At 34.4% G+C, this 17,824-nt stretch overlaps 2 protein-coding genes across 2 annotated transcripts; both read left to right on the top strand.

Annotated features, from left to right (window-relative positions):
* The first annotated feature begins 6,229 nt into the window (after positions 1 to 6,229).
* Positions 6,230 to 6,424, top strand: LOC114087773 (keratin-associated protein 20-2-like). The gene has a single exon (XM_027929332.2). It carries the CDS (start codon positions 6,230 to 6,232, stop codon positions 6,422 to 6,424), a length of 195 nt encoding a protein of 64 aa, XP_027785133.2.
* Positions 6,425 to 9,961: 3,537 nt separating this feature from the next.
* LOC114087772 (keratin-associated protein 20-2-like) lies at positions 9,962 to 10,114 on the top strand. Its single transcript, XM_027929331.1, has one exon. It carries the CDS (start codon positions 9,962 to 9,964, stop codon positions 10,112 to 10,114), a length of 153 nt encoding a protein of 50 aa, XP_027785132.1.
* The last annotated feature ends 7,710 nt before the right edge of the window (positions 10,115 to 17,824 follow it).

The following is a 17,824-nucleotide window of genomic DNA, read 5'->3' as shown; positions in this document are numbered from 1 at the left end:
CATTGATCTCATTCATTGACTTCAGCTGAATTCATTGCTCTGAGCATGAGGTGGGCAGGACATTATGGTGGAAGAGGGTGCTTTAAAAAAATGTGACAAGGACGTGGCCACCATAAATCAGAGAGAGAGAGAGAGAAGGAAAGATCTACTCACCAAAAACTAAATATACACCCCAAGGCATGTAACCCAAAGATCCTACTCCTCCAATTGCACTCCACCTACTTACAGTTACCACCCAGTTAATCTCTATTAGGGGATTAATGCACTGATTAGGTTAAAACGCTGATAACCCTTCAGGCACTGTGGCCCACAACTGTAATCCCAGCAACATGGGAGGCTGAAGCAAGAGGATCACAAGTTTGAGGCCAGCTTCAGCACCTTTTTGCACTGTCTCCCACATGAGCTTTTGGGGGACATCTAATATCTACGACACCACATTTGGAAACATAAAAAAGACAATCTGATAAGAAATCATTCAGAGAATAATGACTTTAAATGAGCCAGGTTTCTCCATGAGACATTTTAGGAATAAATGTCTAACTTTTTATAAAAGTTGTAAAGATCCGTTTCCTGATATAAAACATAATCATTTAAAAATGAGATGAAAAATATCATTGTGTTCATATCAAGGTGAAAAGAAAATAGTCACTAGAATTCAGAAGAATCATCTTGAATAGAAAGAGACTAAAGATCAGTCCCCATAAGCTAGACTAAAGATATAAAGGCACCCTAACCAAAATTCAGAGCATAACATCATGATTATCCTTATTTAAATTTGATCAATCTGATCTTTTCTAATAACCTAATGGGAAAGCAATGATAAAACACAAGCATCTAATGTGAAATACAATATGTTCTGGATCTTCTAAAACTTTAATAGAAAATACTGAGTTTATGGACTCCTATGGAGATATGCAAAAGAGGCAACTGTTATTAAAAAGTGTCAAAATGTGTTCTACTGTCATGAATAAATATTTAGAACAAATTAAAAAAAAGAAACCAAACCTTCCTTCACATACTAGATATTGCACTAAAATTGGAGAAATGTACAAAAAAAAATCAAACTAAAATTCTAGTTCTATTTTTTAAAAAAACAAATGATCCATGTGGTCAATAATTTAACAAATTTAGTTTCAGAAAATAAGTATAATAGGCATAATACTAAATATATTATGTCTGATCAAGAAACAATTTGCTGCCCAATTTCAAAAGGAAGAAAACTTGTTCACTTTTTCTTTTACAGCACAAACATTTAAAACATTGTCTTTTTGCCACTTCTAGGATGTCATGATATGAACAAGAGGCTCTGAAATAAGAAGAAATGCAGACACAATAATAAATTTCACACAACAGAATGACTTAAAAAATATTGGCACATGGATTATGACAAATAAATATCCATTGGTAGCTGAAAGAGGCTAGCAGACCTCTGTGAATCTCAGAAGTCTTAAATGATCTGAATGAGAACCTTGGGGAAAAGCAAGTTTCTGAAACATTGATGTACCTGTGACTATTTTCAGTGTGCAGTGACAGCAAGGAGCAGAACTGGTAGGATTTGTGAGCCAGAGGACCTTTAGGCTCAGCAACCATAAGTGGAAGCTCCTTGCTTCTTTAGCAATTCCTCTAATGCCTACATTAAGAGTGGTGGGACATAATTTAGATTTATCTCTGTCTCAGGTGTCAAGCTGTTCTCTAATAATAATAATTATGATGATGATGATGATGATGTCTCATTGATTTTATGTGAATTGAATTTTTAAAAGTTAAATTAACTATTAATAACCAAACAAAAACATATCTTTCCATGTCTGAGTATCCTTGTTTCCACCAAAACTTCATCAGCAGCTAAAATCTGAGAAAGCAAAAGGGAGCGCATGGCTCATTTGGTCCTTCTGATCCATCCATGCACTTTGAAGATACAGGCCATTCCTACAATGGCAAGGCATTTGAAAGAGTGAATGCTAATTTTTTTTTTGATATTTTTTAAATTTATTCTTTCTAATTATACATGACAGTAGAATGTATTTTTTTATTTGTTCTAATTAGTTCTCCATGAAAGCAGAATGCATTTTGATTCATTGTAAACAAACGGAGCACCACTTTTCATTCCTCTTTCTGTACACAATGCAGAGTCACACCACACATGCAGTCATACATGTACCTAGGGCAATGATGTTCATCTCATTCTACCATCGCTCCTGCCCCCATGCCCCCTCCCCTTTTCTCCCTCCCCTTTACCCCCATTCCCCCATTCTTCCCACAACTGCACCCCGCCCCATTGTGGATCAGCCTCCACTTATCAGAGAGAACATTTGGCCTGGGTCAAATGGCGGTTCTGTTCAAAGTTTTCTGAGGAATCTCCATACTGCTTTCCAGAGTGGTTGCACCAATTTCCAGTCCAACCAGTGATGTATGAGAGGACCTTTTCCCCTACATCTTCACCAACATTTATTGTTGCTTGTATTCTTTTAAAAATTTTTGTTCTAATTAGTTATATATGACAGTAGAATGTACTTTGATATATCATACATAAATGGAGTGTAACGTCTCATTCTTTTGGTTGTACATGATATAGAATTGCACCAGTTTTGTAGTTATATATGCACGTAGGATAATAATGTTCAATTCATTCTACTGTCCTTTTTACCTCCATACCCCCTCCTCTCCCTTTCCTCTCCTCTACCTAATTCAAAATAAGTTTTCTTTTCTAGCATCCCCTACCTTATTTTGAATTATCATCCACATATCAGAGGGAACATTCTGCCTTTGGTTTTTTGTTGTTGTTGTTGTTTTGAGTGGGGGGGTGGCTTATTTCACTTAGCATGATATTGTCCAGTTCCATCCATGTACGGGCAAATGACATCATTTCATTTTTACTTATGGCTGAGTAATCTTCCATTGTATAAATGTACCACATTTTCTTCATCCATTTATTTGTTGAAACCAGCTAGTTGGTTCCACAGCTTAGCCCTTGTGAATTGAGCTGCTATAATCAATGATGTGGCTGTATCACTGCAATATGATGTTTTTAAGTCCTTTGGGTATAAACTGAGGAGAGGAAGAGCTACCTCAAATGTGGTTCCATTCAGAGGTTTTTGAGAAAACTCCATACCACTTTCTATAATGGTTGCACCAATTTGCAGTCCCACCAGCAATGTATGAGTGTACTTTCCCCCCCACATCCTTGCCAACATTTATTGTTGCTTGTGTTCTTGATAATTGCCTTTCTGACTGGAGTGAGATGAAACCTTAAGATTTAAGGTTCTGATTTGCATTTCTTTAATTGCTAGAGATGTTGAACACTTTTTCATATAGTTGTCAATCAATTGTAGTTTTTCTTCTGTTAAAAGAATGAAAAGAAATTGTACAGTTCCTTAGCCCATTTATTGATTGGGTAATTTGGTTATTTTGGTGTTAAGATTTTTGAATCCTTTACATATCCTAGAGATTAATGCTTTATCTGAGGTTCATGCAGTAAAGATTTTCTCCCATTCAGTAGGCTCTTCTTTAACAACTTGTTTTCTTTGCAGTGAAGAAGTTTTTTAGTTTGATATCATTCTATTTATTGATTCTTAATTTTACTTCTTGTACTTTTGGAGTCTTGTTGAGGAATGGTTCTTAAGCCAATATGATGGAGATGTGGACCCATTTTTAATTATAGTGGATACCCAGGTCCTTGATGCACTTTGCATTGGATTTTGTGCAAGGTGAGAGATAAGGGTATGATTTCAAATTATTATGTATGTATTTCCAGTTTTCCCAGCACCATTTGCTACAGAGGCTATCTTTTCTCCAGTGTATATTTATGGCACCATTGTCTAGTATGAGATAACATGAATTTATGTGGATTCGTCTCTGTGTCTTCTCTTCTATACCACTAGTTTTATGTCTATTTTGGTGCCAGTACTATGCCATTTTTGTTACTATATCTCTGTAGTTTAATTTAAGGTCTGGTATTGTGCTGCCTCCTGCTTCATTTTTCTTACTAAGGATTGCTTTTGGCTATTTTAGGTCTCTTATTTTTTCAAATGAATTTCATACTGCTTTTTCAATTTGTATGAAAAATGTCATCAGAATCTTAATAGGAATTACATTAAAAATGTATAGCATTTTTGGTAGCATGGCCATTTTGACAATATTAATGCTGCATATCCAAGAATATGGAAGATCTTTCCATCTTCTAAGGTCTTCTTAAATTTCTGTCTTTAGAATTCTTTAGTTTTTATTATACAGGTCTTTCACAGCTTATGTTAGATTGATTCCCAAATATTTCATATTTTGAGGCTATAATGAATGGCATAGGTTTTCTAATTTCTCTTTTAGTTGATTCATCACTGTTGTATTTGAACACAACTGATTTATTGATATAATTTTATATCCTGCTAATTTGCTGAGTTCTAGAGATTTTCTAGTGGAGCATTTTGGGTCTTATAAATATAGAATCGTGTCATCAGCAAATAGAGATTGTTGCAGTTCTTCTTTTTTATTTGTATCCCTTTAATTTATTTCTTCCATTTAATTGTTATGGCTAGTGTTTCCCAGGACTATGTTGAATAGAAGTGGTGAAAGAGGTCATCCCTGTCTTATTCCTGGTTTTAGAAGGAATGCTTTCAATTTTTCTCCATTTAGAATGATGTTGGCCTTGGGTTTACTGTATATAGCTTTTACAATGTTGAAGTATGTCCCCAATATCCCTAGTTTTTCTAGTGTTTTGAACACGAATGGATGCTGTATTTTGTCAAATGTTTTTTTCTGCATCTATTGTGATAAACATGTGATCTATGTCTTTAAGTCTGTTGAGGAGATGAATTATGTTTATCGATATCCATATATTTAACCAACCTTGCTTCTCTGCAATGAACCCCACTTGATCATGGAACACTATCTTTTTAATATGTTCCTGTATACAGTTTGTAAGGATTTTATTAAGAATCCTTCATCTATGATCATTAGGGATATTGGTTTGAAACTTTCTTTCCTGATGTATCTTTTTCCAGTTTTGGCATTGGTGTGATACTAGCTTCATAGGATGAGTTTGGAAGCGTGTCCTCCTTTTCTATTTCATGGAATAATTTGATAAATATTGGGTTTGTTATTTTTGTTTGTTTGTTTGTTTGTTTTTTGGTTTTTTTTTTTTTGGTTCTTCTTTGTAGGTCTGGTATGACCTGACTGAAAATCTATCTGGTCCTGGGCTCTTTGTTCTTGGTAGACTTTTGATGTCATTTTAAATTTCATTGCTTGAAATTGGTCTGATTAATTTTTCTATGTCTTCCTGATTCCGTTTGGGCAGGTCATTTGTCTCTAGAAATTTGTTGATGTCGTCAAGATTTGCTATTTTATTAGCATATAAATTTGCAAAATAGTTTATGATTATCAACTACATTTCAGTAGTGTCCATTGTGATATTTACTTTTTCACTGTGAACTTTTGTAATTTGAGTTTTCTCTGTCATTCTCTTCATTAGTTTTGCTAAGGGTTTATCAATTCTCTTTAGGATTCAAAGAACAAACTATTATTTTGTCAATGTTTGGATTGTTTCTTTTGTTTTATTTTCATTGATTTCATCTCTAGTTTTAATTTATTTCCTGTCTTCTACTGCTTTGGGTGTTGATTTGTTCTTCTTTTGAAAGCATGAATGTGATAGCTATTATGGTAAGGGGTGAGGATAGAGCACCCAACTTACCTTAGAGGGCTTTACACCTGTAATCATAACCTTCCTTATGGATGAAAAAAAACAGGAAACAAATGTTGAACTATAAACAACAATTTAACTAGAAGAAAAATGAGAAAAGGAAGGAAGAAAGGAATGAAGAAAGGAAAATCTCATCTTCCATTAAAGGATGGAAACAACAAAAAATATATAAAAATGAAATACCTACTTTCATAATTTATATGGTACTATATAATCATATCATAAGTATTCAATAAACTCTATGTAGAATTATACATGGCATTAAAAATGCAACAAGAATTTCATTTTAAAGGCCCATAAACAGATCATGGAATCCTGACACAGGAAGAAAATCATCTCAGTTATGAGGCTTGTTTTTGCAATAATTCAAGATATTTATGACATTGTCTGTGGCATATTAGTGAGATAATATGACTATGCAATGCCTGTGGTTTTCCCCAGCTAACACCAAGGGTGTATAAAAGGCCACTGGCAGTGACATCCAGACTCAAGACACCTACATCCTGATCCTGAACTGAACACTCCAAGCCTGACATCATGAGCTGCTACTATGGCAACTACTATGGTGGGCTGGGCTATGGCTATGGTGGCCTAGGCTGTGGCTATGGCTGTGGCTATGGCGGCTATGGCTATGGTGGCCTAGGCTGTGGCTATGATGGCTATGGTGGCTATAGTTATGGATGCTGCCGTCCACTCTGCTACAGAAGATACTATTCCTATGGCTTCTACTGAGGCATTTCCTCAGCTGCTGAGCCTTACTGGAATCATCTCCAACTTTCTTCACATGAAAAATGTTAAATGTCTTCAACATACCAACTATACACCAAAGTGTCTAAAATAAATGAATGAGATCAGCTACCAGTTTTGATTCACCTCATTTCTTCATGGTGTAATAGTTTGAAGAAATGTTTTTTTTCTTTGATCACTATAACATTATGTAAAATGTGATCAAATTTGAATGTCAACTTCTGTTTTAAAAGTCCATATTATTAAATAAACTATTTCATAAGAAATATGACACTGTTGCAATTGTTTTTATTTCCCTATCATTATAAAATGTGATTTGTGTATTTGGATGTGATTTGTGATGTGAGTGGTGTTTTTTTATAGAAATGGGAGAGAAAGAAGGAGTATGCCATAATTATTTTGGAGTCGTATGTGGTCCAATAATTAACAGTACAAAAATAATTATGTCTAAGTGATCATACAAAATCTGTTTTTACACATGTTTTTTCATATCTCCTAAAATGATCCTTTGTTTATAAGTTTTTTAAATGGTATTTAATACAATGATGGATGTAATAACATAAGATTATTTGAAACTTTTTGCATTTAATGTTTTGTGTCATTTACACCACTACTGGTTGGATTTTATCATCTACAGTTCTGCTTCTGTAAAAAGTACCTCAAATTAATGGTGTGTGTGTGTATGTGTGTGTGTGTGTGTGTGCTTGTAAGTACAGTTAAGGATAGATATATGTATGTAAATAAGTCTATATAAATATCTCTATCTATACATCAATATTTATCTCTGTATTTATTTCTATACCCATATCTTTAACTGTATCTACATCTCCCCTCTAAACAATGACTAGGGAATCAATTTAAAAATGTGTACATTAATAAAGATGTTATGGATTATCATCATGGCAACTAAATAGTTTTTCAAAATATATAAATCTATTCTCTTTATAAGATATTAGCTACTGTATATCAAGATAAATTTATCAAAAACACGAGCTATTTTCTAAGTATCAAATTAGCATTAGGTTATTTTCTTTTTCACCCCAAAATCTGGTCTTCATCAAATATATATGACTTCACAGTATAATTACTCTCTGGAATCAAATTCTTTTCATTTCTTAAGTTAGTTATGCTTCACTTGGAAAACAGACTGACAGCATTAAGTACAAGAAAATGCTGATGGAAAAAGTAAAAAAAAAAGTTGTGAATATTCTGAAGATGCAGAAAATGGGTGAAGGGGTGAAAATGAAAGTTCTAGAAACCAGTCGAGGTGGTACTGGGACAAAGTGTAACCAGCTAAATTCTGAGTCTACTTTTAATATTTCAGGGCTGGTAAACCATAGTTGGCGACATAAAAAGACACAATCTGACAAGAATGCAGTGGGAGAATACTGACGAAAACAGAGCCAGGTTGCTCCTTGACATATTTTAGAAACTGGAAGTCACAGGGGTCCCTTTCCTAAGACACAAAGCAGAATCATTACAAATGAGATCTAAAAAATATAGAGAACTGTGTTCATATCAACATGATGAAAAAATCATCAGTAGAATTAAAAAAGAATATCCTTAACAGAGGAGACAAATGAGCATTCACTACAGACTAGATCAATTGAGGTAAGTGGATCTTAAAATTTAGAGCCTTACTTTTCACATTAATCCTTGTTTGAATTGGGCCAGTGAGACCATTTCTTTATTTTTCTTTTTTTTTCCTTTTTTTTTTTTTTTGAGAGAGAGAGAGAGAGAGAGAGAGAGAGAGAGAGAGAGAGAATTTTTTAATATTTATTTTCAAGTTTTCAGCGGACAAAACATGTTTAATTGTATGCGGTGCTGAGGATGGAACCCAGCGCCCCACGCTACCGCTTGAGCCACATCCCCAGCCCCAGACCATTTCTAATAGTCCAAAGGTAATGACTGCAGGTTGAACTTATGGACTTCCTTGGGAATTTTCAAAAAAGGCAACAGATAAAATCAACCACATATCAGAATTTGTAGTAAAATAGGAGAAATGAATCCAATAATCAAACTAAATTTCTAGTTCTATTTTTAAAAAGCAAATAAATGATATGAGAATTTATTTAACAAATTTAGCTTCAGAAAAGCAATGTAATATGCACAATAATTAATACATTAATCCTGCTTAAAAAGTTAAATTTATTATAACCCCCCCAAAAGACAAGATGCTTTCTATTTTGTTGTTGTTGTTTATTTGTATTTGCAACACACAACACAATGACTTAAAAATTTTCAGCACATGGTCTATGACAAAAAAATGTCATTGGGTAGCTGAAAAAGGCTACCAGACACCCATGAATTTCTCTCCAAAGTCGCATATGTTCTAAACAAGAATCCTGGACAAAAGAAGGCTTTCATCATGTCTATGTACCTGTGATTATTTTAGTATTCACTGATAGCAAGGAGCAGAAATGTCAGGATATCTCCAGTCAGCATTGGGTTCAGCTACTAAAGAATCAAATGGAAGCTCCTTCCTTCTTTACCAATTCCTCCAATGCGTGCATAAAGTGTAGTGGGACATAATTTAGATTTATCTCTGTCTCAGGTGTTGAGCTATCCTCTTCTAATAGGTCTTGTTGATTTTATGTGAATTAAATTTTAATGAGTTTAATTAACTATGAATAACCAAACAACAAAAAAATAACTTTTCAAGTCTGAGTATCCTTGTTTCCACCAATTCTTTATCATCAACTCAAAATTGAGGAAGCAAAGAAGGAGTGCATGGCTCATTTGGTCCCTCTGATCTATCCATGCACATTTTTGAGGGGTGGGGTAGCAGGGATTGAACTAAGGTCACTCAACCACTGAACCACAACCCCAGCCCTGAGCGATGCCATTCCTGCACCTGCAAGGCATTGGAAAGAGTGAATGTGATAGTTACTATAAAAAAGTAAGAGCTGAGGGTGGAGCACCCAAATTTATCTTACAGTGTTTTAGATTTGCATCTATAAAATTCATTTGGGATGAAAAAGGGAACCATGGAGAAAATGTGGTTTATAACAGAAAAAATGAACATGTGTTTTATGCAAAGTTTGAAATATAAATTAAGGATAATTCCAAAATTGAAAAGAAAGAGAAGAGAGGAAAAGAAGGAGGGAAGGAAGGAAGACTTTATTATATTAAAGAATGGAAACAATACAAAACAAAAATTAAAGTGAAATACCTATTTTCATAGCTTATATGGCCTATGTAATCATATCATGGGTGTTCAATTTACAATATGTAGAATGATAGTTGACATTCAAAACAGAACAGGAATCTCAAAGATCCATGAACGCTTCAGGGAATCCTGACATAGGAACAAAATTATCTCAGTTATGAGACTTGTTTTGCAATAAATAAAGATATTCATGACATTGTAGAGGCACATGAGTAAGATAACATGACCATGCACTGTCTGTCGTTTTCCCCACCCAGCACCCATGGTATATAAAAGGCAGGTGGCAGACAGTGACATCCAGCCTTAAAACACCTACATCCTGATCCTGAATTAAACGTTCCACTCCTGACAGCATGAGCTGCTACTATGGAAACTACTATGGTGGCCTAGGCTGTGGCTATGGTGGCTATGGCTGTGGCTATGGCTATGGTGGCTATGGTGGCTATGGTTATGGATGCTGCCGCCCACTCTGCTACAGAAGATACTATTCCTATGGCTTCTACTGAGGCATTCCCTTAGCTGCTGAGCCTATTGGCTATCACGTTCTGTCTTACTGGAATCATCTCCAACTTTCTTCATATGAAAAATGTTAAATGTCTTCAACAGTATCAACTATACACCAAAGTGTCTGATAAAAATGAATGAAATCAGCTACCTGTTTTGATTCATTCTTATCTCTTTTGTGTTGGATTGAATGATAGTTTGGAGAAATGTTTTTTTTATACTTATAAAACTGCATAAAATGTGGTTGAATTTGTCAACTTCTTTGTAAACATACTTATTATTAAATAAACTGTATTTCATTGAAAATATTGTTACAATTGTTTTCGTTTGTCCCCATCAGTGAAGCATGTTCATTTGTCCCCATCAGTGAAGCATTTCCATTTGTATATTTGGATGTGATTAATCATGTGTGGAGGTTTTATAGAAATGGGAGAGAAAGAGTATGCCTGAACTCTTCTGTCATCATTAGGAATCCCAAAATTAATGGTATAAATAAGGCTTTTCTAAGAAATCATACAAAATCTCTTTTTATGTTAGAGTCTGTAAACAAGTCAAGATGGCGCCTGGCATTTTGCAGAGGAAGTGGTTTGTAAAGTAACCCCAGCAGAGCCATTAAGTGTGGAGATTCCTTATTGGTTGACTGATGTATCTAGTTTATGTTAATTAAGATAAGCTGTGTGGAATGTATAAATACCTCTGTTGTCCTACAATAAACGGCTCCCACTCCAGCTGTATCAATCTACACAAGTTGCTCGTCACCCCCAGGTTATTTTGTTGCAGCCTGACTGCAGCATTTTTATATATATCTTTTTATAACTCCTAAAATTACTCTTCTTAGTAAAGTTTTTTGGATGGCTTTTTTTTAATACAATAGTGTATGTATACAACATGAGATCATTTTAAAATCTTTCTTTTTGATGTTTCATTTCACTTGCACCACCAGTGGTTGTAATATATCATCTATACCTCTGTCTCTGTGAAAGTATCTCAAATTAATTGTTTACATGTTTGTATTGAGAGATAAATATCTATAGGAATACATAAATTTCTCCATATAGATATGTATATGTATATATGTAGACATCTATATCTATCTCTATATTGATATTGATATCTATGTTTATATATGTATCTATATCTCCTCCCTAAAAAATGACTGAAAACTTTATCTTATTGAAAATATGTGCACTAATAATGGCATTATGGACTATCACCATGACAACTAAATAGTATTTCAAAACATGTAAACTTATTTTGGTATTTAGGAAAAATTAGCAAGTACGTATAGCAAGATAATTTATCAAAACCATGAGCTACTTTTCAAGTATCAAATTAGCATTAGGGTATTTTATTTTTCATCTCAAAATCTGGTCTTATCCAATGTACACACCTACATAGGCTAATTTACTTTGTAATCAAATTCTTTGCACTCTTAAAGTGGTTATGTTTCACCTGGGAAACAAGCTGACAGCATTAAATGGAACGGCTGGTGGGGAAAGTAAGAAATAATGGGGTGAATATACTGAGGACAGAGAAATTTGGTGAAGGTGAGAAGTTGGCAGGCCTAGGAGGCAGGCAAGATGGTGCCATGACAGAGAGTAGCAGAATTCAACGTTCACTTTTAATTTTTCAAGCCTGGCAAACCATATTTTGAGGCATATAAAGACACAATCTGACAGAATGTGCTGGGAAAATACTAACTCGAGCCAGGTTTCTCCTTGAGATATTTTAGAAATTGGAAGTCACGGGGCTCCATTTCCTAAGACACAAAACCGAATCATTTCAAATGAGATTGAAAAATAATAAAAACTGTGTTTGTATCAAGATAATGATAAAATCATCACTAGAAGATTAAAATGCTTAACAGAAGGATACAAAAGGCATCCTTTATAAACAAGACCAAAAGAAGTGGACCCTAACCAAAATTTAGAGCCTAATTTTGCATCAGTCCTTGTTTGAATTGGGCCAGTCACAAATTTTCTAATAGTCCAAGAGCAATACCAGTAACAACAACACTAGTTTATATGGTAAAATATAGTATTGCTCTGGATCCTCTAAAATTTTCATAGAAAATGTTGAATTTATGGACTCCCTTGGAAATATGCAAAAGAGGCAAGAGATAACATCAGCCACAACTGGAACTTGTACCAAAACTGGAAAAATGAACCAATCATCAAATTAAAACTGTAGTTTTTTTAAAAAAGAAAATTAATAATATAGTAAATTATTTAACAAATTTTCCTTAAGAAAAGGAATGTAATATGCCTATTACTAAATTCATCAATCCTGCTTAAGAAACTTGATTTATTGGTCAGTTTCAAAAAATAAAATATTTGCTATCTTCTTTTTGGCAATGCACAATACAATGACTTAAAATTTATTGGCATATGGTTTATGAAAAATAAATATCAATTAGTAGGTGAAAGACACAAGCAGATCTATGTGAATTTCTCTCAGAAGTCTAAAATTATCTGTACGAGAGCCTTGGAAAAAGCAGGTTTTCATCATGTGTATGTACCTGTGACTCTTTTCAGTGTTCAGTGACAGCAAGGAGAAGAGCTGGTGAAGAGTTGTGAGTCAGAGGACTTTTGGCTTCAGCAAAAGTAAAATCAGACTGGAGTCTCCTTCCTTTCTTACTAATAACTCCATTGTCTGCACCAGTATTTAACCATCAGCTAAAATTTGAAGAAGCAAAGAAGGAGCTCATAGTTCATTTGGTCCCTCTGTTCTATCCATGCACTTTTACAGAAACTGATATTCCTGCATCTGCATGGCATTTTAAAGAGTAAATGTGACAGCTATTAAAAAACATGAAGAATTGAGAATATAGCATCCAACTTACCTTAGGGTACTTTAGCATTTGTAACATTCGTGGTGAATGAAAAAGGGAATCATGGAGAAAATGTGGTTTCTAACTAAAATATGGACATGTGTTTTTTGAAAGTTGGAAATATAAATTAAGAATAAGTTCACAAGAAAAAAAAATCAAAAGAAAGTTGGAAGAAAGGATGGAAGGAAGGAAATTCTTCTATTAAGAATGGATGAAACAAAACAATAATCTAAGTGAAATACCTACTTTCATAATTTACACAGTACTACATAATCATATCATGGGCACTCAATTAATTATACACAAAAGAAACAAGGCATTCAAAATAGACCAAGAATTTCATTTTAAAGGCCCATAAATGAATTGCAGAATCCTGACATAGGAGCAAAATTATCTCAGTTATGAGGCTTGTTTTGCAATAAGTAAAGATATTCATGATGTTGTCTGAGGCACATGAGTGAGATAATGTGACCATGCACCCTCTGTGGTTTTCCCCACCCAGCACCCACGACATATAAAAGGCAGGTTAGAGACAGTGACATCCAGACTCAAGACACCTACATCCTGATCCTGAACTGAACACTCCACTCCTGACAGCATGAGCTGCTACTATAGCAACTACTATGGTGGGCTGGGCTATGGCTGTGGCTATGGTGGCTATGGCTATGGTGGCCTAGGCTGTGGCTATGGCTGTGGCTATGGTGGCCTAGGCTATGGCTATGGTGGCTATGGTGACTATGGTTATGGATGCTGCCGCCCACTCTGCTACAGAAGATACTATTCCTATGGCTTCTACTGAGGCATTTCCTCAACTGCTGAGCCTATTGGCTGTCACATCCTTTCATACAGGAATCATCTCCAACTTTCTTCACATGAAAAATGTTGAATGTCTTCAAAAATACCAACTCCAAACTCTCTGAGAAAAATGAATGAAATCAGCACGCCTGTTTTAATTCATACTTAACCTTTGATTGTGTAATTGTTAGAGAAACGTTTTCATTTAATAATTACCTTTATAACACTATGTAAATTGTGATCAGATTAGAATCTCAATATGTAAAAAATAGATATTCTGAAATAAATTAAATTTCACTGGAAACATTGCTGTCTTACAATTCTATTGAAATATGTCCATTTGTGTGTGTGTGTGTGTGTGTTTATTTGTACACGTGCTTGTGATTAGTCTTATGTGTTGTTCATAGAAATGCTAGAGAGAGAAACAGAGAGTGAAGGAGAATCTTAGAGTTACTTTGTGATCATTAGGAATTTAAAATAATATACAAATATTCAGTCTTTCAGGAATCATAAAAAAATATGTTTTATTTTTGTCTTTTCATATCCTCTAAAATTACCCTTTGATTGTAAGCTCTTTAAAATGGGTATAATATACAATAATGTTTTTATACAACATGAGATCATTTAAAAATCTTTGTATTTACAGATTTGTTTCATTTGCACCATCAGTGGTGAGAATATATCATCTATAGCTCAGTCTCAGTGAAAGTATCTCAAATTAAATGTGTGTATACAATGACACATAAATGTTTAGGTGTGTGTATTTATATGCATAGATATGTGTATATAAACATGTATACATAAGTATATATAAACATCTATCTTTATCAATATATTGATATCTATATCTTCATTTGTAACTACAGCTCCTCCCTAAAAAATAACTGCAGACTTTATCATATTGAAAATGTGTGCAATAAAATGACATAATGTATCATAATGTATTATCATCATGGCAACTCAATACTATTTCAAAATAAATAATTTCAAAATAAATAATAATTTCTTCTCTTTAGGAAAAATGGGGTACCGTGAATAGTAAGATAAATTTATCAAACCATGAGTTGTTTTCTCAGTATCAAATTAGCAGTAGGTTATTTTCATTTTTATTCCAAAGTTGAGTGAGTCTTCATCAAATGAACATGACTCCATATGCTAATTTTCTTCAGAATCAAATTATTTGCACACTTAAAGCCGTTATGTTTCAATTGGGAAACAAACTGACGGCAATAAGTGCAAAGAAATACTAGTGGGGAAAATAAGGAGTAAGGGGAGAACATTCTAAGGATGGAGAATATGAGTGAAGTGGTGAAATTGGCCATTCTAGGAGCCAGGCAGGATGGTATGGTGACACAGAGTGACCAACAGAATTTTGAGTCCGTTAATTTTTCAGGACTGGCAAACCAGACTTAGAAACATACAAAGACACAGTCTGACAAGAATGTGCTTGGAGAATACTGACCTTATCAGAGCCTAGTTTGTCCTTGCGATATTGTAGAAATTGGAAGTCACAGGGGTCCATTTCCTAAGACACAAAGCAGAATCACTTCAAATGAGATTAAAAAATAATAAAAACGGTGTTCCTATCAAGGTGATGAGAAAATCATCACTAGAATTAAGAAGAACCATCTTTATCAGAGGAGACAAAAGAGCATCCACTGCAGTCTAGACCAAAAGAGGTAAATGGACCCTAACCTATATTCAGAGCTTAATTTTGCATTAATCCTTGTTTTAATTGGATCACTCAGACATTTTCTAACAGTTCAAGAAATATAATATTGTTCTGAATCTTCTAGGATTTTAATAGACAAGGTTAAACTCATGGACTCCCATGGAAATACGCACAAAAAGCAACAGATAACAAAAGCCACATACTGAAGCTTGTACTAAACTTGTAGAAATGAACCAAGAATTAAATTAAAATTCTAGTTTGCTTTTTAAAAGGCAAATGAATGAAACAGTAAATTATTTAACAAATTTAGCTTCAGAGATGCAATGTAATGTAACTAATACTAAATATACTAAATCTACTGAAGAAACATGATTTATAGTCCAATTTCAAAAAGAAGAAAACTTGCTATCTTGTTTTTTGTAACACATAATACAATGAGTAAAAGTATTATTGGCACATTGTCAATGAAAAATAAAGTCAATGCGGAGCTGAAAGAAGCTAGCAGACCTATGAATTTCTCTCAGAAGTCACAAATTATTTGAATGAGAACCTGAGTATGAGGGAAAGCAAGTTTTTGACATATATATGCACCTGTGAAAATGTTCAGGGTGCAGTGACAGCAAGGACCAGAAGTGGCAGAATTTGTGAGTCAGAGGACTTTTGGTTTCAGCAAATATAAAATCAGAGTGGAAGCTCCTTCCTCCTTACCAATTCTCCAACGTCTGTAGTAAGAATGATGGAACATAATTTAGTCTTTTCTATGTCTCAGATGTTGATCTATCCTCTTATAACAGGTCTAATTTATTTTATGTAAATTGAACTTTATGGAATAATTAACTATTGATATTCAAGCAAAAATATCTTTGTACGAGTGAGTATCCTGTTTCCACCAATACTTCATCATAAGCTAAAAATTGAGGAAGCAAATACAGAGTGCATGGCCCATTGGGTCCCTGTGTTTTGTCCATGCACTTTTTTAAAGATGTTTTTTAGATTGTCGATGGACTTTTATTTTATTAATTTATTTATATGTGGTGCTGAGAATTGAACCCAGTGCATCAAACATGCGAAGCAAGCTCTCTACCACTGAGCCACAACTCCAGCCCTATCCACACACTTTTTAAAAGACATGCCAATCCTGTACCTCCATGGTATTTCAAAGAATGAATGTGACACTTATTACAAAACACTAAAAGTCGAGGGTGGAGCACCAAATTTTACTTTTCAGTGCTTTACTCTTGTATCTATTATCATCATTTGGGATTAAAAAGGGAACCATGGAGCAAATGTGGTTGGAAAATTAACATGTGTTTTCTGGAAAGCTTTAAATATAAATTAAGGATAATTTCAAAGAAGAAGAGAAAATAAGGAGAAGAGAGGAAGCGAAGGAAGGAAGAAAGGAAGGTAGGCAGGGAGGAAGGAAGAAAGGAAAATCTCATCTTCTATTTAAGAATGGAAACAAAACAAAACAAAAATAAAATTGAAATACCTGTTTTCATAACTTACATGGTCCTATATAATCATATCATAGGCATTCGCTTAACTATATATACAACAATACTTGGCATTCAAAATAGAACAGGAATTTCATCTTAAAAATCCATGAATAGATCATGGAATCCTGACATAAGAACAAAATTATCTCAGTTATGAGGCTTGTTTTTGCAATAAATCAAGATACCCATGACGTTGTCTGAGGCACATGAGTGAGATAATGTGACCATGCACTGTCTGTGGTTTTCCCCACCAAGCACCCATCTCATATAAAAGGCAGGTGGCAGACAGTGACATCCAGATTCAAGACACCTGCATCCTGATCCTGAACTGAACACTCCACTCCTGACAGCATGAGCTGCTACTATGGCAACTACTATGGAGGGCTGGGCTATGGCTATGGTGGCCTAGGCTGTGGCTATGGCTGTGGCTATGGTGGCTATGGCTGTGGCTATGGTGGCTATGGCTATGGTGGCCTAGGCTATGGCTATGGTGGCTATGGTGGCTATGGTTATGGATGCTGCCGCCCACTCTGCTACAGAAGATATTATTCCTATGGCTTCTACTGAGGCATTTCCTTAGCTGCTGAGCCTACTGGCTGTCCCGTCCTTTCTTACAGGATTCATCTGCAACTTTCTTCATGTGAAAAATGTTAAATGCTTTCAACATACCAACTAAACATCAAAGTGTCTGAGGAAAATGAATGAAATGAAATCAACTACCTGATTCATCCTTATCTCTTGAATTGTGTGATTGGAGAAATGTTTATTCTTGATAATTACACAGTGTGTGTAAGGTGATGAAATTTTTCAACTTCTATGTTAAATGTCCTTATATTAAATAAAGTGTTGCATTGGAAATATTTCATTGATACAATTGTTTTTATTTGTCTCCATCAGTGAAGCATATCCATTTGTGCAT

Source organism: Marmota flaviventris, chromosome 8 (assembly GCF_047511675.1).
Source record: "Marmota flaviventris isolate mMarFla1 chromosome 8, mMarFla1.hap1, whole genome shotgun sequence".
Classification (NCBI taxonomy): domain Eukaryota; kingdom Metazoa; phylum Chordata; class Mammalia; order Rodentia; family Sciuridae; genus Marmota; species Marmota flaviventris.
This window is presented reverse-complemented; position numbering and strand designations above follow the sequence as displayed.

What these genes read in the sequence shown, in the direction of transcription:
- LOC114087772 (XM_027929331.1), top strand. Translation starts at nt 9,962, where the DNA reads ATGAGCTGCTACTATGGAAACTACTATGGTGGCCTAGGCTGTGGCTAT.
- LOC114087773 (XM_027929332.2), top strand. Translation starts at nt 6,230, where the DNA reads ATGAGCTGCTACTATGGCAACTACTATGGTGGGCTGGGCTATGGCTAT.